The 19,344-nt window shown below is 35.6% G+C and overlaps 1 protein-coding gene across 1 annotated transcript; it reads right to left on the bottom strand.

The window, feature by feature from the left end:
- Positions 1 to 12,041: 12,041 nt before the first annotated feature.
- Positions 12,042 to 18,216, bottom strand: xkr9 (XK, Kell blood group complex subunit-related family, member 9). Its single transcript, XM_041241126.1, has 4 exons — positions 18,134 to 18,216; positions 15,777 to 16,301; positions 14,347 to 14,537; positions 12,042 to 13,241 (listed from the first exon to the last, which is right to left on the bottom strand). Exons 2-4 carry the CDS (start codon positions 16,055 to 16,057, stop codon positions 12,607 to 12,609), a joined length of 1,107 nt encoding a protein of 368 aa, XP_041097060.1. The 5' UTR covers positions 16,058 to 16,301; positions 18,134 to 18,216; the 3' UTR covers positions 12,042 to 12,606.
- Between the last annotated feature and the right edge of the window lie 1,128 nt (positions 18,217 to 19,344).

Here is a 19,344-nt window from a genome sequence, read left to right as displayed (position 1 = left end):
CAATCAATGGCAATAAACTTCTGGTTTCAGTGTTTTTAAAGCCAATTGGAAGATTCCATTGACCAATTCTCTCATCGTGCTGCTGTACTGGTGTACCAAGGCCATAAACTCACTTTAATTGTTAGTTTACAGCCTCGGAATGCCAGTACGGCAATAAAAACGTCAACACCCCGGAAGAGTGGAAAAATTGCTTCCAATTGGCTTTTAAAACACTCACAGAGCAGTTGTAAAGGCGAAGGAAGGACAGCCTTTCTGTTTTTTTAATCAACTTTAGAATAAGTTAATAAATTGATTTATTGAATACCTGCCGATAAGTGCTTCTTTAAGAGGAATTCTGAGTATCAGTATCAGCACACCCCTAATTATTTATTTGCTTTCTTTTACACGTTGGTCTTTCGTAATCAATCGAATACTTGTTTTGGGTTATTATAAATGAATGCAAATGGCAGGCTTGTTATAGATTGTTTATAAATAATTCCATTGGAATACTATTGATGTTATAATACCAGTGTACTCACAAGAACCCCTGTGACCACGGCATTACATGCAATGGCAACCTATAATGTGATATTGCAGTACCTTATTGTAATGTATTGTGCGTTTGGTTCATACCATTGCCATTCCACTGGTAATATGAAAATATTACTGCTGTGCTACCATTCCATACCATTGTAGTTTCCCTTTACTCTTCATTGCAGAACAATTGCATTGTAATGATGAGTATTTGGTAAAGGAATGACTCACCTACTTTTGCATTATTACATTAAAGATTATGTTGTATGGTAAAACACAATTGTCTCTTTTGTGCACATTAATTGCTCAAGGTTTTAAAAGCAGTAAATACAATTTTAAGAGAAAGTCACTTCAAATAATCACTTTTTTGGTCTTTTTTTGTTTTTGTTTCACTACCTCCTTCGCTGTTTATGATGTCAACAATCATGCCGAGTGTTTTTTACTTTGACGCGAAAAAACAATTAACATATTATTTCTCTCTCTGCTGTGTGTGTGTGGTGAGTTTGCCTGCGCGTATGGAGGAGCGAGAATTTTTTACTTAACTTTTTGGGAGAGAGAGCTAATAAAAAGATCTATTAAAACCAGCCCAGGTGTCCTGTCTTTTCTGCACTTCCATTACATTGTTGTTAGAAGGCGAGGCAGGTACCCTGACACACATTTGGCAGCTGGCAGGGGAGAGTGTAGAAATGCAAAACTAGGCTAGCCCAAATAATTGGCATAGGTAAAACTAGATAGTTGTGGCATATCAAGAAGCTGATTAAACAGCATGATCATTACACAGGTGCACCTTGTGCTGGGGACAATAAAAGGCCACTCTAAAATGTGCAGTTTTGTCACACAACACAATGCCACAGATGTCTCGAGTTTTGAGGGAGCGTGCAATTGACATGCTGACTGCAGGAATGTCCACCAGAGCTTTTGCCAGAGAATTGAATGTTCATTTCTCTACCATAAGCCACCTTCAACATCGTTTTAGAGAATTTGGCAGTACGTCCAACCAGCCTCACAACTGCAGACCACATGTAACCACGCCAGCCCAGGACCTCCACATCCGACTTCTTCACCTGCGGGATCATCTGAGACCAGCTACTCGGACAGCTGATGAAACTGTGGGTTTGCACAACCGAAGAATTTCTGCACAAACTGTCAGAAACCGTCTCAGGGAAGCTCATCAGCGTGCTCGTCGCCCTCACCAGGGTCTTGACCTGACTGCAGTTCGGCTTCGTAACCGACTTCAGTGGGCAAATGCTCACCTTCAATGGCAACTGGCATACTGGAGAAGTGTACTCTTCACGGATAAATCCCAGTTTCAACTGTACCGGGCAGATTGCAGACAGCGTGTGGGCGAGTGGTTTGCTGATGTCAACATTGTGAACAGAGCGCCCCGTAGTGGCGGTGAGGTTATGATATGGGCGGGCATAAACTACAGACAACGAACACAATTGCATTTTATCGATGACAAGTTGAATGCACAGAGATACCGTGACGAGATCATGAGGCCCATTGTCGTGCCATTCATCTGCCACCATTACCTCATGTTTCAGCATGATAATACACAGTCCCATGTCACAAGGCTCTGTACACAATTCCTGGAAGCTGAAAATGTCCCAGTTCTTTCATGGCCTGCATACTCACCAGACATGTCACCTATTGAGCTTGTTTGGGATGCTCTGGATCGACGTGTACAACAGCGTGTTCCAGTTCCCGCCAATATCCAGCAACTTTGCACAGCCATTGAAGATGAGTGGGACGACATTCCAAAGACCACAATCAACAGCCTGATCAACTCTATGTGAAGGAGATGTGTCGCGCTGCATGAGGCAAATGGTGGTCACACCAGATACTGACTGGTTTTCTGATCCACGCTCCTACCTTTTTTTTAAGGTATCTGTATCTTTTTTTAAGCATATCTGTATTCCTAGTCATGTGAAATCCATAGATTAGGGCCTAATGAATTTATTTCAATTGACTGATTTCCTTATATGAACTGTAACTCAGTAAAATCTTTGAAATTGTTGCATATTGCGTTTATATTTTTTGTTCAGTGTAGATTCGCCTGATAGGATGCTGGCGAGTATTGAAAAAAAGTGGTAACTTCGGGATTCGCCCAGAAGCCCTTGGAGAAACTAGATTGGCCCTGGCAAAACTAGACTCGCCAGACCACCAGGTTTCGCCCTTAACATATATAAGGGCTACGGAAAGTCACTTGAAGTGGGGGGGCCATCGATTTTCTCCATCATCGCCACCGCTTTCACAATTGTGCCTATTTGGTTGGTACTAATGTAAATGGGCTCTTGTTAAGTTACATTTAGCCCATGTGCCAATGGAATCTTCTCTACTCAGAGTTTAACAACGTTAGATCAGTATTGAACCCACAACCTTTACTTCACAGACTATACTACCCTTGAAGACATTTAATTAGTAATTGGAAAATTGCTTCCACCATGTTGACATATTCTTGGAAACAGTTTTCCATATTAACAGGAGGTGCACAATTTAAAAATTACATTATTTAATAGAAATATGTGTATTGAAAGAAATGCGAGTTGGTCATAGTTATTCCAAAAAACTGAAACCCAAAACTTGATCGTAACAGTCTTCCAGTGGTTTACCGCTGCATAATTTCTTCATTAAACCTTGCAGCTTTATAGGATGCTTGACAATCATTTGATGTAAGCCAAGTGCTCTTTTAAATAAACAAATAAAGAAGAATTGGATAGAAACTGAAAGAGTCTATTTATTTGAAAAGCAACTACTGTTTCAGGAAACTGCAGCTCATCAGAGTGTTTTGCAGGTGAGCTCACCAGCTCCCGCAGATGTCAGCCCATATATAAATATCCTAAAGGAAACACGTGGATTTCTTTTTTTAGCTTTCACAATATTTTCATGGTAGTCAAAACAAAATCAAATGTGTATGTTACCATAAAACTAATTCAGCAGTATTTGGGAGCCTCCAACGTCCCCTATCACCTAATGGAACTTACTTGGATTCTGGGATGGTCAACACCACACAGACCCATTATAAATTTGTCAAAATGTGACCATGTATCCCGCTCTGACTCAAAGAATGGTAACATCATGCACAAAATAAGGAGAGTAAAACCTATCATCCAAAAAATAGATGTCAGCATACCGGCATAAGAGGAATGGTAGTTCAGTGAGAACTGCCATACTCTATACAGCAAGGATAGTTTACGTGTTTTCCGGACTGTTGGCATAGAAAAAGTAAATCAGCCAAAAGCACCATTTTACTTTTAATTTGTAGTTCCCAACACTCTCAGGTGAAATGTAAAAAAAAAAGTAAATACCTGTGTGACAAAGTGCCCGCCCCTGTGTGTATTTTCTGTTATATGTTGCGTGCGATATGTTAAATGTTGGTGTATAGTCATTGGTACACGGGATATAAATGGGTCTGTGTAACACGAGTGTTTAAAATGTATATTTGTATTTATGCACGAGGACTGCACAACACTTCACGTGCAGGTAAAATGTAATATGTGAGCACGGGGAATTGCACTTTATTAATTCACGTGCAGCTGTTCCACGACTCCAATTGAATGATTGATTAGCAATCGAGTCTCAGTACAGCTGCATAAAAGCAGCATGTTTTCACACACTCGGGGTTGTGTGTTCGGTGTGTGGAGAACAGGATTGGAGACAGAGGTAATAATAACAATAAGAAGAAGAATAATCGTTAGTTAAAATATCTGCTCACCGTGTTTTTTCTGTATAGTCCGTTTAGTTTGGCTCTTTTGTTTTGGCGAATGTGCCATGTCCTGTATTTTTGTTTGTTACAACCTTTTTATTTTCTGTTCTGTTTATTTATTAAATGCTGAGCGAAAGCATTCGCTCAGCTCCACCAAACTCCACCTCTCTGTTGCTTATTTCCTGGCTCTGGTCTGACGCCACCCACTCCGGCCATCTTTGTGACAACCTGTCATACAGTAAAAGAAATGTCACCAAAGCAAGGTAAACATAACCTTTTTTTCCCATTTTTTTGCAGATTTTTGCAGACTCAGGCACTTTTATCAACACTTATGTATATTACAGGATATCTGTGTTTACTGACAGTTAGCTTGTTTTTTCAACATGGAAATATACTAGGGAACACACTTATTATGACATCTACATCATTGATATTAAAAGATTTGTTTTTGTTTTAAAATAGAACATTTGCCTGCCAAAAATAAATTATATCTATATAATATAAATATAAAAAGTCTGTCATATAAAAAAATATAAAAGGTCTGGCATGCATGAGATTTGATGAAACTGTAACCTTCAGTTTGCAAGCGTGTTTTTTTATACTGTCAGTGCTACACGTTTAGTTGAGAATTCTCCGGACTTACTTTTTGTAGATTTTTTTTTTTTTTTTTTTTCGAGTCATCTCATCATTCTGAGATTCTGATCTTGATCTCTGAAAAATTTTTGGTTTCCTGTCAATGTAATGCTCATTGTGGTCCCTATTGGTGCAAGGAAGTACTGTTTCCTCTGATACTGTTTGAGAGTAACGCTATTTGTGGTCCCCACTGGACAAAAAATATATTTGGTAAAAGTAAAACATAAATAAATATTAGTATAAATATTGAAATAAATGAATAGACATGTATTTATTTATTTATCTTGATATTTATTTTTCACTATCATATAAACACTGCCATTTAATACTGTATGAAACAAAAATAAATACTCAACAGTTTTTGTTCAATTATATATTAGTGAAGATCTTTGTACATAATCATGCTTTCATATATTTTTACTTTCAATTTAAAAAATATTGTTATGACCCAGACAATTGCTTTGTTGCATGACTTGTCTGTTCAGTTTGTCTCGTCTGTCTTTTATCTATGATACATGTATTGTAGGGGGAAAGGGTCACACTGTTAGCATGGGAACAGGGAGTGAGTGAATGAGTGGAGAGAATGTGTGTTGCTGTTTTGGGGGGTTGCAGAGTATTTTGAGAATTCAACACTGTCTCCCTGAGTTAGGGTTGCCACCTGTTTGGAATTGACCGGTCAGTCCGGGAATTGGCATCTGTGTCTGGGTGGCAGGAATTAACAAGCCCTGACGCCCTAATGTCTGTTTTTTTAAGTGAAACGCATATGAAACACCAACCTTCCTATAATATTTTCTTTGCCATACATTAGTTGCCTAAACGATTTCCACTATCCTGTTAGAAATGTACTGTTTAGTACTGATCTGTACATTCTACACAACAAACATATCCACGTGATGTAAACAATCCAAGTTAGGGGTTAGTCACGTGGCGGTATTTGCAACCACACAGCAATTAGAAAGATATAATTTATGATGTGCCAGATACTTGGAATTTGTGACCCCTACTGTGCACCACCGGTGAGCAAGCACACTTTGACGTGATTTGACCAAGTTTCTTTTTTCCTTTTAAGAAAACTTATTTACCTGTACATGTTACCAATTAAGAAAAAAAATACATTTTCGATAGTTTGTTACAAAATGCAGTTCAAATATGGATTGTATACAGTATTTCTATGTCTTTCGTATATAAACGTTGAACATATTTCATTAAATAGACTCACAATTAAAACAATGTATATAACACATTTGATATAAGAGTATCATAACTTTGTACAGAGATAAAAACAAAAGAAAAAACTTGTTCTACGAAACGTCAGTAACTAGAATTTATATATTTCCTGTAAAATCAATTTCAGCGAGTGACAGCTAATAAACGGTACTAAACTGTACTAAAAGTACTATGTTGTGCAAAAAAAGGAGCACAGCATTAACAATATGTAAAGTATGTGCAGAATGATTTCTGTTCAGTTTTCAAGTTGCCTAACATTACAGGTAGATGGATGCTGTTCGCAGTTATTGTGTTTAAGTGTTGATGTTTCCATGACTTCATATTAGTTCAGTAAAATAATAAATGTAGCATAATGCATTCTGTTAACGGTAAAGAAATATTTTGTATAAGGACTATGAATCACCAACCCACTAAATTGTTTTAAACTGTATATACTGCAGTTTTGATAGACCAAGGCTGACTGAGAAATAGAGTGGGTTTAGTCTGTGGAAAAGATAGCAACCCTACACTGAGTACAACTTGAACTAAACATGAAAACGTTACAATATACTAAATGAACAGATCAAGCTTATTATGATATCTGCAAAATGAAATGAAAACTTTCAATACAGTTGGGATAATGTATGATCATTATTTACAAAAATTCACTATATATGTTATAAAAACTGTAACTTTACTGCCAACTACTTGCAAATGTGAAACGGAAGTACAAACTTCATGGTGTGAAAGCCACAGCGCCTGCATTGCAAGCAGTATTGGAAGCATGTCTTGGGTTCAATTCTCACACAGGGTTTATATTGCAAACTTAAAAAAATTATGACCATACATTTTATTTATGCGTAACAAACACATTGTTTATGTGAAAAATGTAGTTGATATGAGTGACACTTTCATTGAACATACATACTTTTGCACACATAACTTTAATATTCTAGTCATACTTCCACTCCAACTACATAACCTCTACGCTACACAGATTCGCATCTTAACCTTTTCAATAGATGAGGCAACTATTTACATTTATCCAAATGTTGCTATTCCCATAATGTGTGTGTTATCAGTAACGTGTTACAAACTGCTTCTGCATTTTACATTGTTTATTAAGTCAGTTCTCCACTTGTGTGTGTGAGTGCCATTTTACTAGACATAACATGAAGTTGTTTGTACTGTTGTTTTTAGTTTTGTTGGATTTTATGTAAATACCAACTGTTTTAAGAACATTTCATTCAATTTCACAAATCTGTCCATTGGATTTCATTACAAATGATCACTGATTCTTCTAGGGATTAATGCACATTTCACAAAGTGGTGAATTTAAAGTTGTGAATTCCACACAAATTTGAGGAACAGCCCTCTGAACCAATTGGGCCAGTCGTTTTGCAAATCCAAATATTTATAGATTTTTACTTTGCTGCATTGCAATATGATATTGCAATGTCATTTTATACTACATTTTGTTACTCATGCTGCAAGCTCATGGGAATATGGCTGGAGTCTTAATAAAGTAATTTAATTAAGGCTCCAGGCATAGTATAAAAGACTCTGGGCTCAGAGCAAGAGAGTTAAGAGGAGAGTTAAGAGAATGCAAATGCTACCAGTAAGCTAACCAAGGTACACGTTTTTATACAAAGATAATTTGTTAGTGGGAACAATGGGAACATTACTGTAAGAATCCAAAGCTAAAGCAACGACAACAGCTGGAACATTACTGTAAGAGTCCAGAGCTAAAGCAATGACTACGGGAACATTACCGTAAGAATCCAGAGTTAAAGCAACGATGACAGCTAGAACACTACCATCAGGATCCATACCCTCAAAGACAACAACAGCAAGAACAGTATCACTGTCACCCAGAGCTAAAGCAACAACAGTAGCGTGAAAGTTACCATGACAACCCAGAGCCAAAGCAACAACAGCATTGCGAAACTAACTATGACAACCCAGAGCCAAACGACAACAACAATAATGTTACAGTGATGACTTGGAGCCAAGAAAATCTACGCAAAACAAACATCAAAGACCCTGGCTTCCAAACAACTACTAGAAAAAGTAGCAGATAGAAAACCTCATGCAGGGCAAATTATGCTGACAACATTTTGCTAGAAGACAAAATTTACTACAGGGTCAAACAAATAACTAACACATACAGAAGAGTTGTAAGGCACCATCTCAAAAAACAACACTACATCACACAACTTGAACTTGAAAGACAGAAGTCCTTCTGCAAAACTCATGACAGCAACATATTTTGTTGAACTGTCTCTCCAAATTGCTGTGAAAATGCATGAAAGCTTAGTTTGAGAATTTGTTGCATTACAACACAAAATGCATGCAGGTCTTATTAACATACCTGTACAGGACAACATTTCCCAAATGGCAAACATGTTATGTGGCACAAGTCAACACACATCAAACACTGAGGCTTACTTTTGGGAAGCAATGTATGACACCACTCTTCTATCAATCATTCTCTTTAATGAAAAAGGACAATGCCAAATTATCCCTGTGTGCCACCAAAAGAGCCCAAAAACAATGCTCAGTCTGACGCACTGCCAGACAAAACCACAAGTGATAAAGGGCAAGTAAAACAAAGCTTACACATATGGCAATGTCATGAGAAGATCTGTCGAATTGACTCCAACACTGATCTTATTCCTTGTGTACATGACCTTTCATGAACAGATCTAACACTTTACGATTGGAGTAAGTTGAGAAAATCGGAAGATTGGAAAGCAAAAAAAATACATAATTTCTAGCAATGACATGTTCATGTCATTCACTTTATGATTGATATGCATATGGAAGTTTGTAGCCAAGTGTACAAATAAATACAGTGTTGAACATTTTGGGAAATGTTCATTCTTTTTTTACCATTGATATGGTAAAATTAACAATAGAACAATTAACAGTAAAATTAAATTAAACAATGTGCTGGCGCATATATTTTAGGCAGGGAGGAATCTGATCCTCTCCCTGCTCTCCCTGCTCACTATATATATATATATATATAGTGTGTGTGAAAGCAATATCTGAAACAAAAACACATTTTCAACGAGAAAAAATGCCAAGTTATAAAAAGGGATAAGCCATTTAAAGTGGAGATATCAAGCCAAGTTTCAAGAAACCATTAGGGCAACATTGCCCAGCACAAATTCACAAACTGAATGCAGTAGAATTCAATGAAACATATGTACATGGATTAGGGAGTGGTTAACATTTAGAAAACAGAAAGTACTGATTAGAGGAGAAACCTCAGAATGGAGTACCAGAATTAGGTCCTCTGATATTCCTAATCAACATTAATGATTTAGATTCTGGTATAGTAAGCAAACTTGTTAAATTTGCAGATGACACAAAAATAGGTGGAGTGGCAAACACTGTTGCAGCACCAAAGGTCATTCAAAATGATCTAGACAAGATTCAGAACTGGGCAGACACATGGCAAATGACATTTAATAGAGAAAAGTGTATGGTACTTCACACAGGAAATAAAAATGTGCATTATAAATATCATATGGGAGATACTGAAATTGGAGAAGGAATCTATGAAAAAGACCTAGGAGTTTTTGTTGACTCAGAAATGTCTTCCGCTAGACAATGTGGGGAAGCTATAAAAAAGGCCAACAAGATACATTGTGAAAAGTGTTGAATTTAAATCAAGGGAAGTAATGTTAAAACTGTACAATGCATTAATAAGACCTCATCTTGAATATAGATCAGTTTTGGTCACCTCACTACAAAAAGGATATTGCTGCTCTAGAAAGAGTGCAAAGAAGAGCAACCAGAATTATTCCAGGTTTAAAAGGCATGTCATATGCAGACAGGCTAAAAGAATTGAATCTATTCAGTCTTTATCAAATAAGACTATATGGCAACCTTATTCAGGCATTCAAAATTCTAAAAGGTATTGACAATGTCGACCCAAGGGACTTTTTTGACCTGAAAAAAGAAACAAGGACCAAGGGTCACAAATGGAGATTAGACAAAGGGGCATTCAGAACAGAAAATAGGAGGCACTTTTTTACACAGAGAATCGTGAGGGTCTGGAATCAACTCCCCAGTAATGTTGTTGAAGCTGACACCCTGGGATCCTTCAAGAAGCTGCTTGAGGAGATTATGGGATCAATAAGCTACTATCAACCAAACAAGCAAGATGGGCCAAATAGCCTCCTCTCGTGTGTAAACTTTCTTATGTTCTTGTGTTCTAAAGCAAACAGGGACAACTGTAAGGCCCATGGGGGTTGCCCAGATTGTTTCTTCTAACTTGTATTAAAAACACAAGCCATGTTGGTAGAAACAATTGGGGCAACCTTGACCCCCACCACTTTTACAGCTGTGCCTGTTTACTTTGTGCTGGGCAAGGTTGCCCCAATGGTTTCTTGAAACTTGGCTTGTGTTTTTGATATTGCCACTTGAAATGGCTGTGTACTTTTGATAACTTGCTCAAATATTAATAGACATTCAAAGCCTTTTGAAGTGGTGTATCATTTAAAAAATTGGCCATGAGCACCAAATCTAGTTACATAAATTAGTAAAAAAAACAAAAAAAAAATATATATATATCAATATTTTTCTTTTAGGTATTAAGTATAACAATGTTCTTGAATTTCATGGTTTATAAGAATGATTAAAGCTTACTGTAGAGTCCTATAAAATTAGAATTATCTTCAAGTTGTGCCATTTATTTTACACATTAGCTTTTCAGAACTGTAGTTTAAACAGGAAGTAGAAGTGGAAACAGAGTACGCTGACGTGGAGACAGGGCCTCTTGCGTAGTTAGCTACTCATGGGGTGATTTCAATTAATTCGCCATTATAATTTCTCATTTCCAGTAAAATGCAGGCTTCTTGTGCTTTTGTTTTGAGACACTGTAGTGATCCATAATAACAAAAACAAAAACAGAATGATAGTTTAGTTCTACAAATGTACAGTTTTGTATCATTCATATTTGCTGACAGCCTGTTTATTCTGCCACCTCATATACAGTAAAGTCAAAGCCATGACTGTTTTCTAATAGAGAAAAAAAAAACTATCAAAGCACATTCACACTTAAATAAGAAAGACCCAGCCCTAATTTCAACAATATCATATAGAATAGGGAGCACTGCAAACTTAGAAATACCATTTAAGAAAAAAATAAAACATTTTAAAAAAATTAAAAAAAAAACCCTGGATGACAGAATACCCTAACAAAATAAATGTTATATGTTTGGTCATTAACAGGTGTTTTATAATTTATGTTAATTAAACCAGAAAAAAAATGTAGAAACTGATACTGATAATGTACAAATGGATTGATAGGGTTTTTTTTTTTCAACAAGAATGTAAAAGCAGGTTTTCAGTTAGAATATCTGATTACACCGTGTAACATTTTTTTTGTTGTTGTTCCTGGGTAGTAAGTGTTATTTCCTAATTGCTTATGCCTCAGAAGTGAGTAGTTTTTCGAGATTTACGATTATACTGTAAATTTACAGTATAATCGTAAATCTCGAAAAACTACTCACTTCTAAATCTTTTGTAGTCATTTTTGTATTACTTTAGTATAAATGCATGTTAATTTGGATTCATGTGATGTTTTTTTCTGACTTTATGTGAATGAAAAGACACAAATTCGTCCATTTTCTCATTGGAAATCGTGATATTTTGAAATTTACCTGTCCTGGTCACAAAAGAAAAGTTTGTGGGGAATAATAGCCATTTTCTATACTTTTTGAGGCATAAGCAATTAGGAAATAACACTTACTACCCAGGAACAAAAATTGTGTTACATAGTGTTATTCTATAGCATTGGTGCCACCTGGTGAGCACTCTTTGTAATTGCAAATTTTAAACTTGCATTACCCCTCAAACCACAGTTTGGAAAGCACTTGGTGGAGGACTGTGTACTAGAAACCTTCTATTGGTATCTTTACATGTAAGACCTATTCTGAATATTTACTACTTCAGGGCATGTGCAGTGATAGAATTACAATAGTTTTTTTTTACAAATCAAACAGGAGTTATTTGATATTATGTACAGTATTACTTGTAAAAAGTAAACACTACACAGACAATCTCAGCATGGATGCAACTGTATTCCTTCCACAAACTGGCAACTTCATAACCACCTACTGCTAAACAATGTATGTAGTAGATCAAAATACAAAAATGAGTACAATCTGATAACAGCATCTTTTTTTTTGTGTGTGTGTGTGTAAGTGTTGTACTTCTGCATCTACCATACAGCTCAGGTAACACAGATCGTTTTTGTAAATAACAAACATTTAATCCCAATATAGATATTACTTTTAAAATGTCAAGTATAAATTAACAGAATTTTTATTCCTTATAGCTGCTGTAAATATAAAGACAGATGTATTTAATACACAATAAAAGGCAACATGAGAATCAGAATAATTGTAGTTATTAGCTGTACCTTGGTGAATGTCAGCAGTATAAAGTGAATACAAAGTAGATTTAGAAAGAGGTTTTCCATGTGGGCTTAGTTCACAGATCTGGTGTGTGAGAGATAGCAAAGTCCAAAAGTCTTATTGCTGTAAGAAACGACTTATTCGAGACAATTGTTCCCTGCTTGGTCTAGCTTCTAATCCATCAATTTCATCGGCTACATTTGGAACATTTTTTGTTGGGTGTAAATAGAGATAATATAGTACAAGACAGATTAGTCCTAGTATAATTGTAACAGCTGTGGTTATGGTGACAGCCAACAAGACAGGTTCTGTAAGTGAGAGCTTCTGACACCAAAACAAAATAAGTACACCTGCTGTCTGCAAGACATACAGTGTATAATACACTGTCATTGGAACATGTGTATTTTGGCCTTTTATATTGAAAAAGGTAAAAACTAGTATTACCCCAACCACAGCCCTGTAATACACTTCCAAATATTTTGATGTACAGAAATCTGTGTGTTGTCTGAAGGCCCAAATTGTACCAAACAACCACACTACAGCAACCAATGCTAAAGTGAAGTAGATATTTACAATGGTCAGGAGGGCTATGCTTAATATCCGGGAAGTTATTGTGAAGAGCTTGTACAGCAGATATACAACTGTGGGTAACCCAAAAACAATTTCCTTCATTTTCAGGGATCTTCGCAAACACCTCTGGTAGTCAACAGTTGCCCAGGCAATAGCCATGAATGATGTTAGGATGGTGACATCTGAAAAATTAAGTACAACGAAGAGAAATACAGTCAGACTCCTAATCTAACAGTTTGATACTTATGAAGCTGATTCATGGTTATCAAATATTATTCATCAAAACAGACTTTTGAAAACTTATAAGTTCAAGGAAACCCAAAATGGAAGTAAAATTAAGCCTTAGCACAAAACAAATCTATGTATCTTTTGTATTTATTGTGTGATATGAGCACGTGTTTTTGGAAAACTTGAATGCCAGGACATACCAGACTTAATGGATTACCCAAAATGGGACAGATTTACTAAACTTTTGCTCCACTGCGTTTCACATTCACAAAGCTTTAAGTAATGACTTGTTTAAAGGATTTATTTTTTTTTTTGTAAGTTTTTATGAATAAAATAAAGTTTGATATTTATGAAACAAATCTAGACTATTGATGATTTTATTAAAAACAGTAAAGAACAGTTTCAGGAATATGAAACTTGATTTTATTCATGAAAACATTTTTTAAATAACTCATGGGCTAAAGTTTTGTGAATAGAGCCCAAACTCTTTGAACATTAACATTAACAAATGGTGTAATATTTAGCAGTTTTATTTCACTTTGAACAAAAAAGTGACACTAAAGCAAATGCAAAGACCCATTTTCTCACTGTAATTGTATTTAAGATTATGTGAGTTAGGTGAGTACAGCACTAGACCGATACTTACTACTCTGATTAGTAAGCAGTAAAGGAGCTGAGGGTTTGCATTTACTTTTGCTTTAACATTAAACAGCACCCTCTGGTGAATTAAGCGGTATAGTACAGTATTTCTAAGTTTATTGTGTCTCAATACATTACATACCATGTTTGAATACCATATGTATTACAGTATTGCATATGAAAATAAAAGTAGTTTGAAATACATGCAAAAGTAAAATATAAAAATACCTAGCCTATATCTACTTTTGTTTTTACTGAAAATGTAATGTATATGATATCATCAATGCTTTTAGCTCTTCAAATATTAGTTTTTTGTATCCCTGGTGAAAATTCCCATAGACGACTTGTTAGTACTGTTGACCAAAAACAAGGCCTTGATATCACCGATCTTTTAACTCTGCTGTAGCTAGTACAACTTACACTGAATAGAAAACCTTTCCTTGTGCTCCAGGATGATGGAGATCTGCAATATGAGCTGAGGGGCACTCTCCAGGAAAGTCTCAAACAGTCTTAACATACTCAAGTCAGCTACTATGCTGAATACATCACTGTGGATATCCTGGCTGGACCGATAAACTGCCTTGAATCTCTTACGAAGTACGTCATTGTACCTTGTAAGGGGAGAGAAAACAGCAAATGCAAATTACAATGAGCTGTGACTCTCAACTGCAGTTGAAACATGTATATCAACTCACTTAAAGTAAGCCTCTTACATTATGCTGAAAACTGTGATAACCTCTGCCTTAGCTAAGCTGCTTAGCACATGTTCCCTTAGCACAACTGTTTAAATAACTGATCGTACAATTGAGAAAATGTTGATGGAAATGATATTAGTGTTATCTTAATTAGCAACATAAGTTAGTACAATATATTTATATTTATATGTGTGTGTCTTATATATATATATATATATATATATTATTATATATTTGTGTGGTGTGGGTGTGGTGTGTGTGTGTGTGTGTGTGTGTGTGTGTGTGTGTGTGTGTGTGTGTGTGTGAAAAACTGAATGTGAAACCCTTTGACTTAGTGGGATCTTAGTACTCATGTTAGAACCATGGTATTCAGTCTGGAATACTAAGTTATAGTGCCTGTGTATGTGCATACATTTCATTTAAACCCTTTTAAGATGAACTTGAACAACCTTCATTAATAGCATGTTGTTGGATGCATTTTTCAGCTGCAAATCCCCAAAGTGGCTATTGTTTCATTTAGAAAAAGCTATATATTTCTATTTGCAGCAGCTTGATGTTGCTGCATCTATCTGTCATAGTGTGTTTTTTTCTTAAAATAAATAAATAAATAAATAAAAGATTAGGGATTATTTTACTGGAACTAATTTCAAGGTTCTGTATCCAGCTGGTTGTAAAACCATAACGTTTTCAAACTAGAATGAACCAATGTGCAGGAGCCGTTAATCATTACCGGCTAGATTCGAATAATATTTACTCCAAAATGTCAGTTATTTTTGTCTGAAAAGAAAGAAAAAAACACCAAATACAGTTCCAAAACAAATGAGAAATCACTTCAAAACTACCCACAAGCCCCTATGTTAAATGTCTGAGTTGTTTACTTCCGATGGGTCATTTTATTGGATTTATTTTTACTTTCTGGAAACATCATGCTGATGACGTTTTGGAGTAATCAGCTTTGAGAATGTAACCCTATGTGTTTACTATTGTTTATGGAAAATTATCAGTTTTTATTTGATACAGTTCTTTTTAAAAAGTTTAGTAAATCCTGATTTGGTGGAAACAGAATTAATTTAAAATGAACAGAATTTGCATTGCAATATGAAAATAACAAACCGGACCTACAATTGTTATCAGAGAAGTGAAAAACATGCATACCTTATAAAAATCCCCATCTGAAACCAATGCACTGCGGTAATCTGCCCTGGGGAGCACCTGCGAGTGTCTGAAGGCTCTGGGGGATCATCCTTGAACCAAGAGAGACTGAATATTTGAATGGTTACTGTTGCAATGAACACAAATACAAGAGTCAGTGCAAACCAGGAATAGTGACCCCTGGAAAAGTACTGAAAAGCCACACATATGTCTGCACCAATGTCTAATATATATGTCAGTATTCCAAAAACAGTCCAAGCAAAACGGTATGCTGATAATTTCATTTTTCAATTTTGATTTGAGAACACACGCTTCTCCATGTTTTCTTGCTGATTTGCAATTAGTTGCAATTAGAGTTCTTTCTCAAGTGATCAGCTAGTACTTGTCTCTGATTTCCCATTTTGCTTCGGATCCTATTGCTTGCAAAGTATTGCATATTCAAATGACAGTATGTCTGTCTTCTTTGCTTGGCAAGGAGCAATACACCATTTATTTGACAGAGGAGAAAATAAAATATTCTGGAACAATCTGAAAAAAAGAAACACACAATAACACAGCATTATAATATATACAGTGTTGCTAACCAGTGTTGGAGAGTAACACATTACATGTTACTGAAAAATGTAATCAGATTACAGTAACTAATGGTAACTTTATCAGACGGGTAACGAAATGTGGCAGCACATTATATTTTAAGTGAAAAAATAATAATGTACTTTTAATTATATTTTTAAAAAGTACTATGACTAATACATAACTTGAAATCAGAAAGCACTTCAGTGCAAGTCACATTATATCACCTTGCTTGAAAAGGGCGACAGAGCAGGTAACGAATAAGTTCAAATACTGGATCTTTAAAGAGTATTTCAACCCTGACTAAACCTATATTAAAATATCGCTAACATGTTAACTGTGCCATAGAAGCAACTTGTAACTGTAACGGACCACTTTTTAAAAGTTACTTTCCCACCACTGTTGCTAACATACACTACTGAGAAAAATGTTGCTTGCATTGTATAATAATATTAGGAGTAAATTAGAGGAACTACAGTATGGGTGGAATGTGTTTGGTTTTAACTAGCTAGGATTCAATCCTAACATTCATTCATCCGTCCGTCCACTGAGAATGATGGCTTTATTAATCAGTTATATTATTTTCTCTAGAACTATTCATATCTGCCTTTAATTTTTATCCATCTGCCAGTACAATCTGACCCCAGTTCAACTGTTATCTCAAGATATAGCAGAGAAGCTGAGTGGAGGCATGAAACTAAAACATAGGTGGAGACCTATTAACCAGGCAGTGTTATTTGCACTTTCAGGTCCAAACCCTGCTATGTCAATAGAGAAATTTGGTCTCAGGTGCTTTTAAACCAGTATAAAAAATGACTAAATTCAATATAAAAAACATGGAAGTTATATTACCACAGTGTAGATTGCAAAACGACTTTACCTCCCTCTTTTCTAGTTGATAGATTTGGACATATCATGGAGCAGTTTATGCTATTTCACAAAGCAGCCTTTGAACTCTTTATTGATTAGTTAGCTGGTCTGAGCTGTATGTGTTTTAGTGCTGCCTGCCAACATGGCTCTTCTGCACACAGGCAAGTATTCACATACTACAACCCACAGCAATAGGAGTCATATTAAAAGTAATAAAACATATTTTTGTAACAATCAAAACATAATAATAAAAAATTACGAACGAGGAGTCCCTTAATTCTGTAGTATGTGTTATTAATTTATATTGTTGTTATTTGAGCTGTTTATACCATTTTTAATGTTAGTTTTACTTTTTTATTGTTTCTGAGTTGGCCCCTAGATTGTGTATTTTTATAAAGCTATCACAAATAAAGTGTAAACCATGCAGTGTAGTTTAGTTAGTTTCACCTAGTTACGGTATATTGTATGTAGGAATTCCTTCAATGAATGAATCAAATTCCTACAGTATTGCTAACAGAGAACGTACTCCACCTTTTAAAGTCAGACACAGAAGATTGTTATAGCAATCATATGACATGAAATAAATTATATTCAGACTAAAGTCCATTATGCTGTAGGCATGCGCAAATAGGGTTATCTGTTACTGGGCCACTACCTTGGCTTCACAAGTGGGAAAAAAAATGAAAAATTGAGTTATAGTAAAAAACACTGTTCCTCACACAAACCCACCCTACCCTCAACACTAGCCTTAATCCAGTTATCACCACAAAATCTACTGAGCATTCTTTCACAAGGAGGTAAGGAGTTAGACTATCGATACAAACACAGCTGTAGTACTTAGAAAGTGAAACCATGAAGAACATTCCTACAGGACCTTTAGTAATACTTTTGAATGGTTTAAGAAAAATGTTTCTTACCTTAAATAAACACCTTCTGGTCTCTTATTTGTACTGTACATACTAATGAGTAAATACAACTGGTTTCTTCCTTTCATTTTCACACACTGAAAATGTCCCACTATCTGTAGTATATATCATTACAATACCACACCCACCTGATTGGAGACTTGTGCTGCGCCAATGAGAGATTAGTTTCTGTTCCCTGAAAGTCTCTAAACTGTAACAGAACATGTTTCATTACTCCAACGGTATTTTACACTACATATAAGGAAAGCAAAAATGCTTAATGTTTTTCTTTAATAAGGTAAGTCATTGTTGGTGGTTGTGCTTGAAGTTGCAATATCAAAGTAGTGTGTAACGACTGCAGTTGCAGTTGACAAATATTTACATTTAGATGAGATCATTAATTATTTGAGGATGTCGTGCATGTCCATTGTAATTGGGACCCCCCCCCCCACTGTGTAAACATCACTATGAGCCACACAGGAAGGGATATAAATGGTTAAAAGGTTATCTTGTTAAGTTATAGTTTCAGTCGTATCATACATTATCACTGTGCATCTTTTAATGTACTATAAATCCATAATATTGGATGTGCTGGCATTTCATGAAGTTGAGGATAAAAGCAAAAGGTGTAAGACTCAGAAATCTGTATTGCAAAAGCACTAGGATTATGAAACATAAAGTATTATAGGTTAGGTAAGTCAAATGAGTATTTTACATTTGAACAACCATATCACCCACTTCCTATTATGTATATTCCAAATATAACTTCACTCCAACTGTCCTCATCGTATTACGTATGAAGAGTGCACCCAATACATATTTTACCATTATCCATTCGTGCAAGTGTAGTTTCCTGAAGTAATAAAGAATGAAAAGCTGTTCATTAATATGCTGATTTAACTACACCTCAACTGACATAAGGCTTGGGAATAATGTACATTACATTTATTCACTTGACTTCCCTTAAAGAATGTGCATGAGTCATTATTGGAAGTTATGTTGTCTAACCTGTTATGCCATGCATGCTGTTGTGTTTCAACCTAACATGACATCACACTAATTTAATGTAAAGTAGTGGTAATTAGTATGGCTACACCTACATAAGCAACATCCCAGCTCCAATCCTAATCAAGCATTCCTTTACCCTATTTTAAGGTCTTTCAACATTGCTAGATTGGGATAGTGTTTGGTCTTTAGGTAATTCAATGAAGTAATCCAGTGCA

Source organism: Polyodon spathula, chromosome 3, assembly GCF_017654505.1.
Source record: "Polyodon spathula isolate WHYD16114869_AA chromosome 3, ASM1765450v1, whole genome shotgun sequence".
Classification (NCBI taxonomy): domain Eukaryota; kingdom Metazoa; phylum Chordata; class Actinopteri; order Acipenseriformes; family Polyodontidae; genus Polyodon; species Polyodon spathula.
Note: the sequence above shows the minus strand (reverse complement) of the source record. Positions and strands in the feature narration are given on the sequence as shown.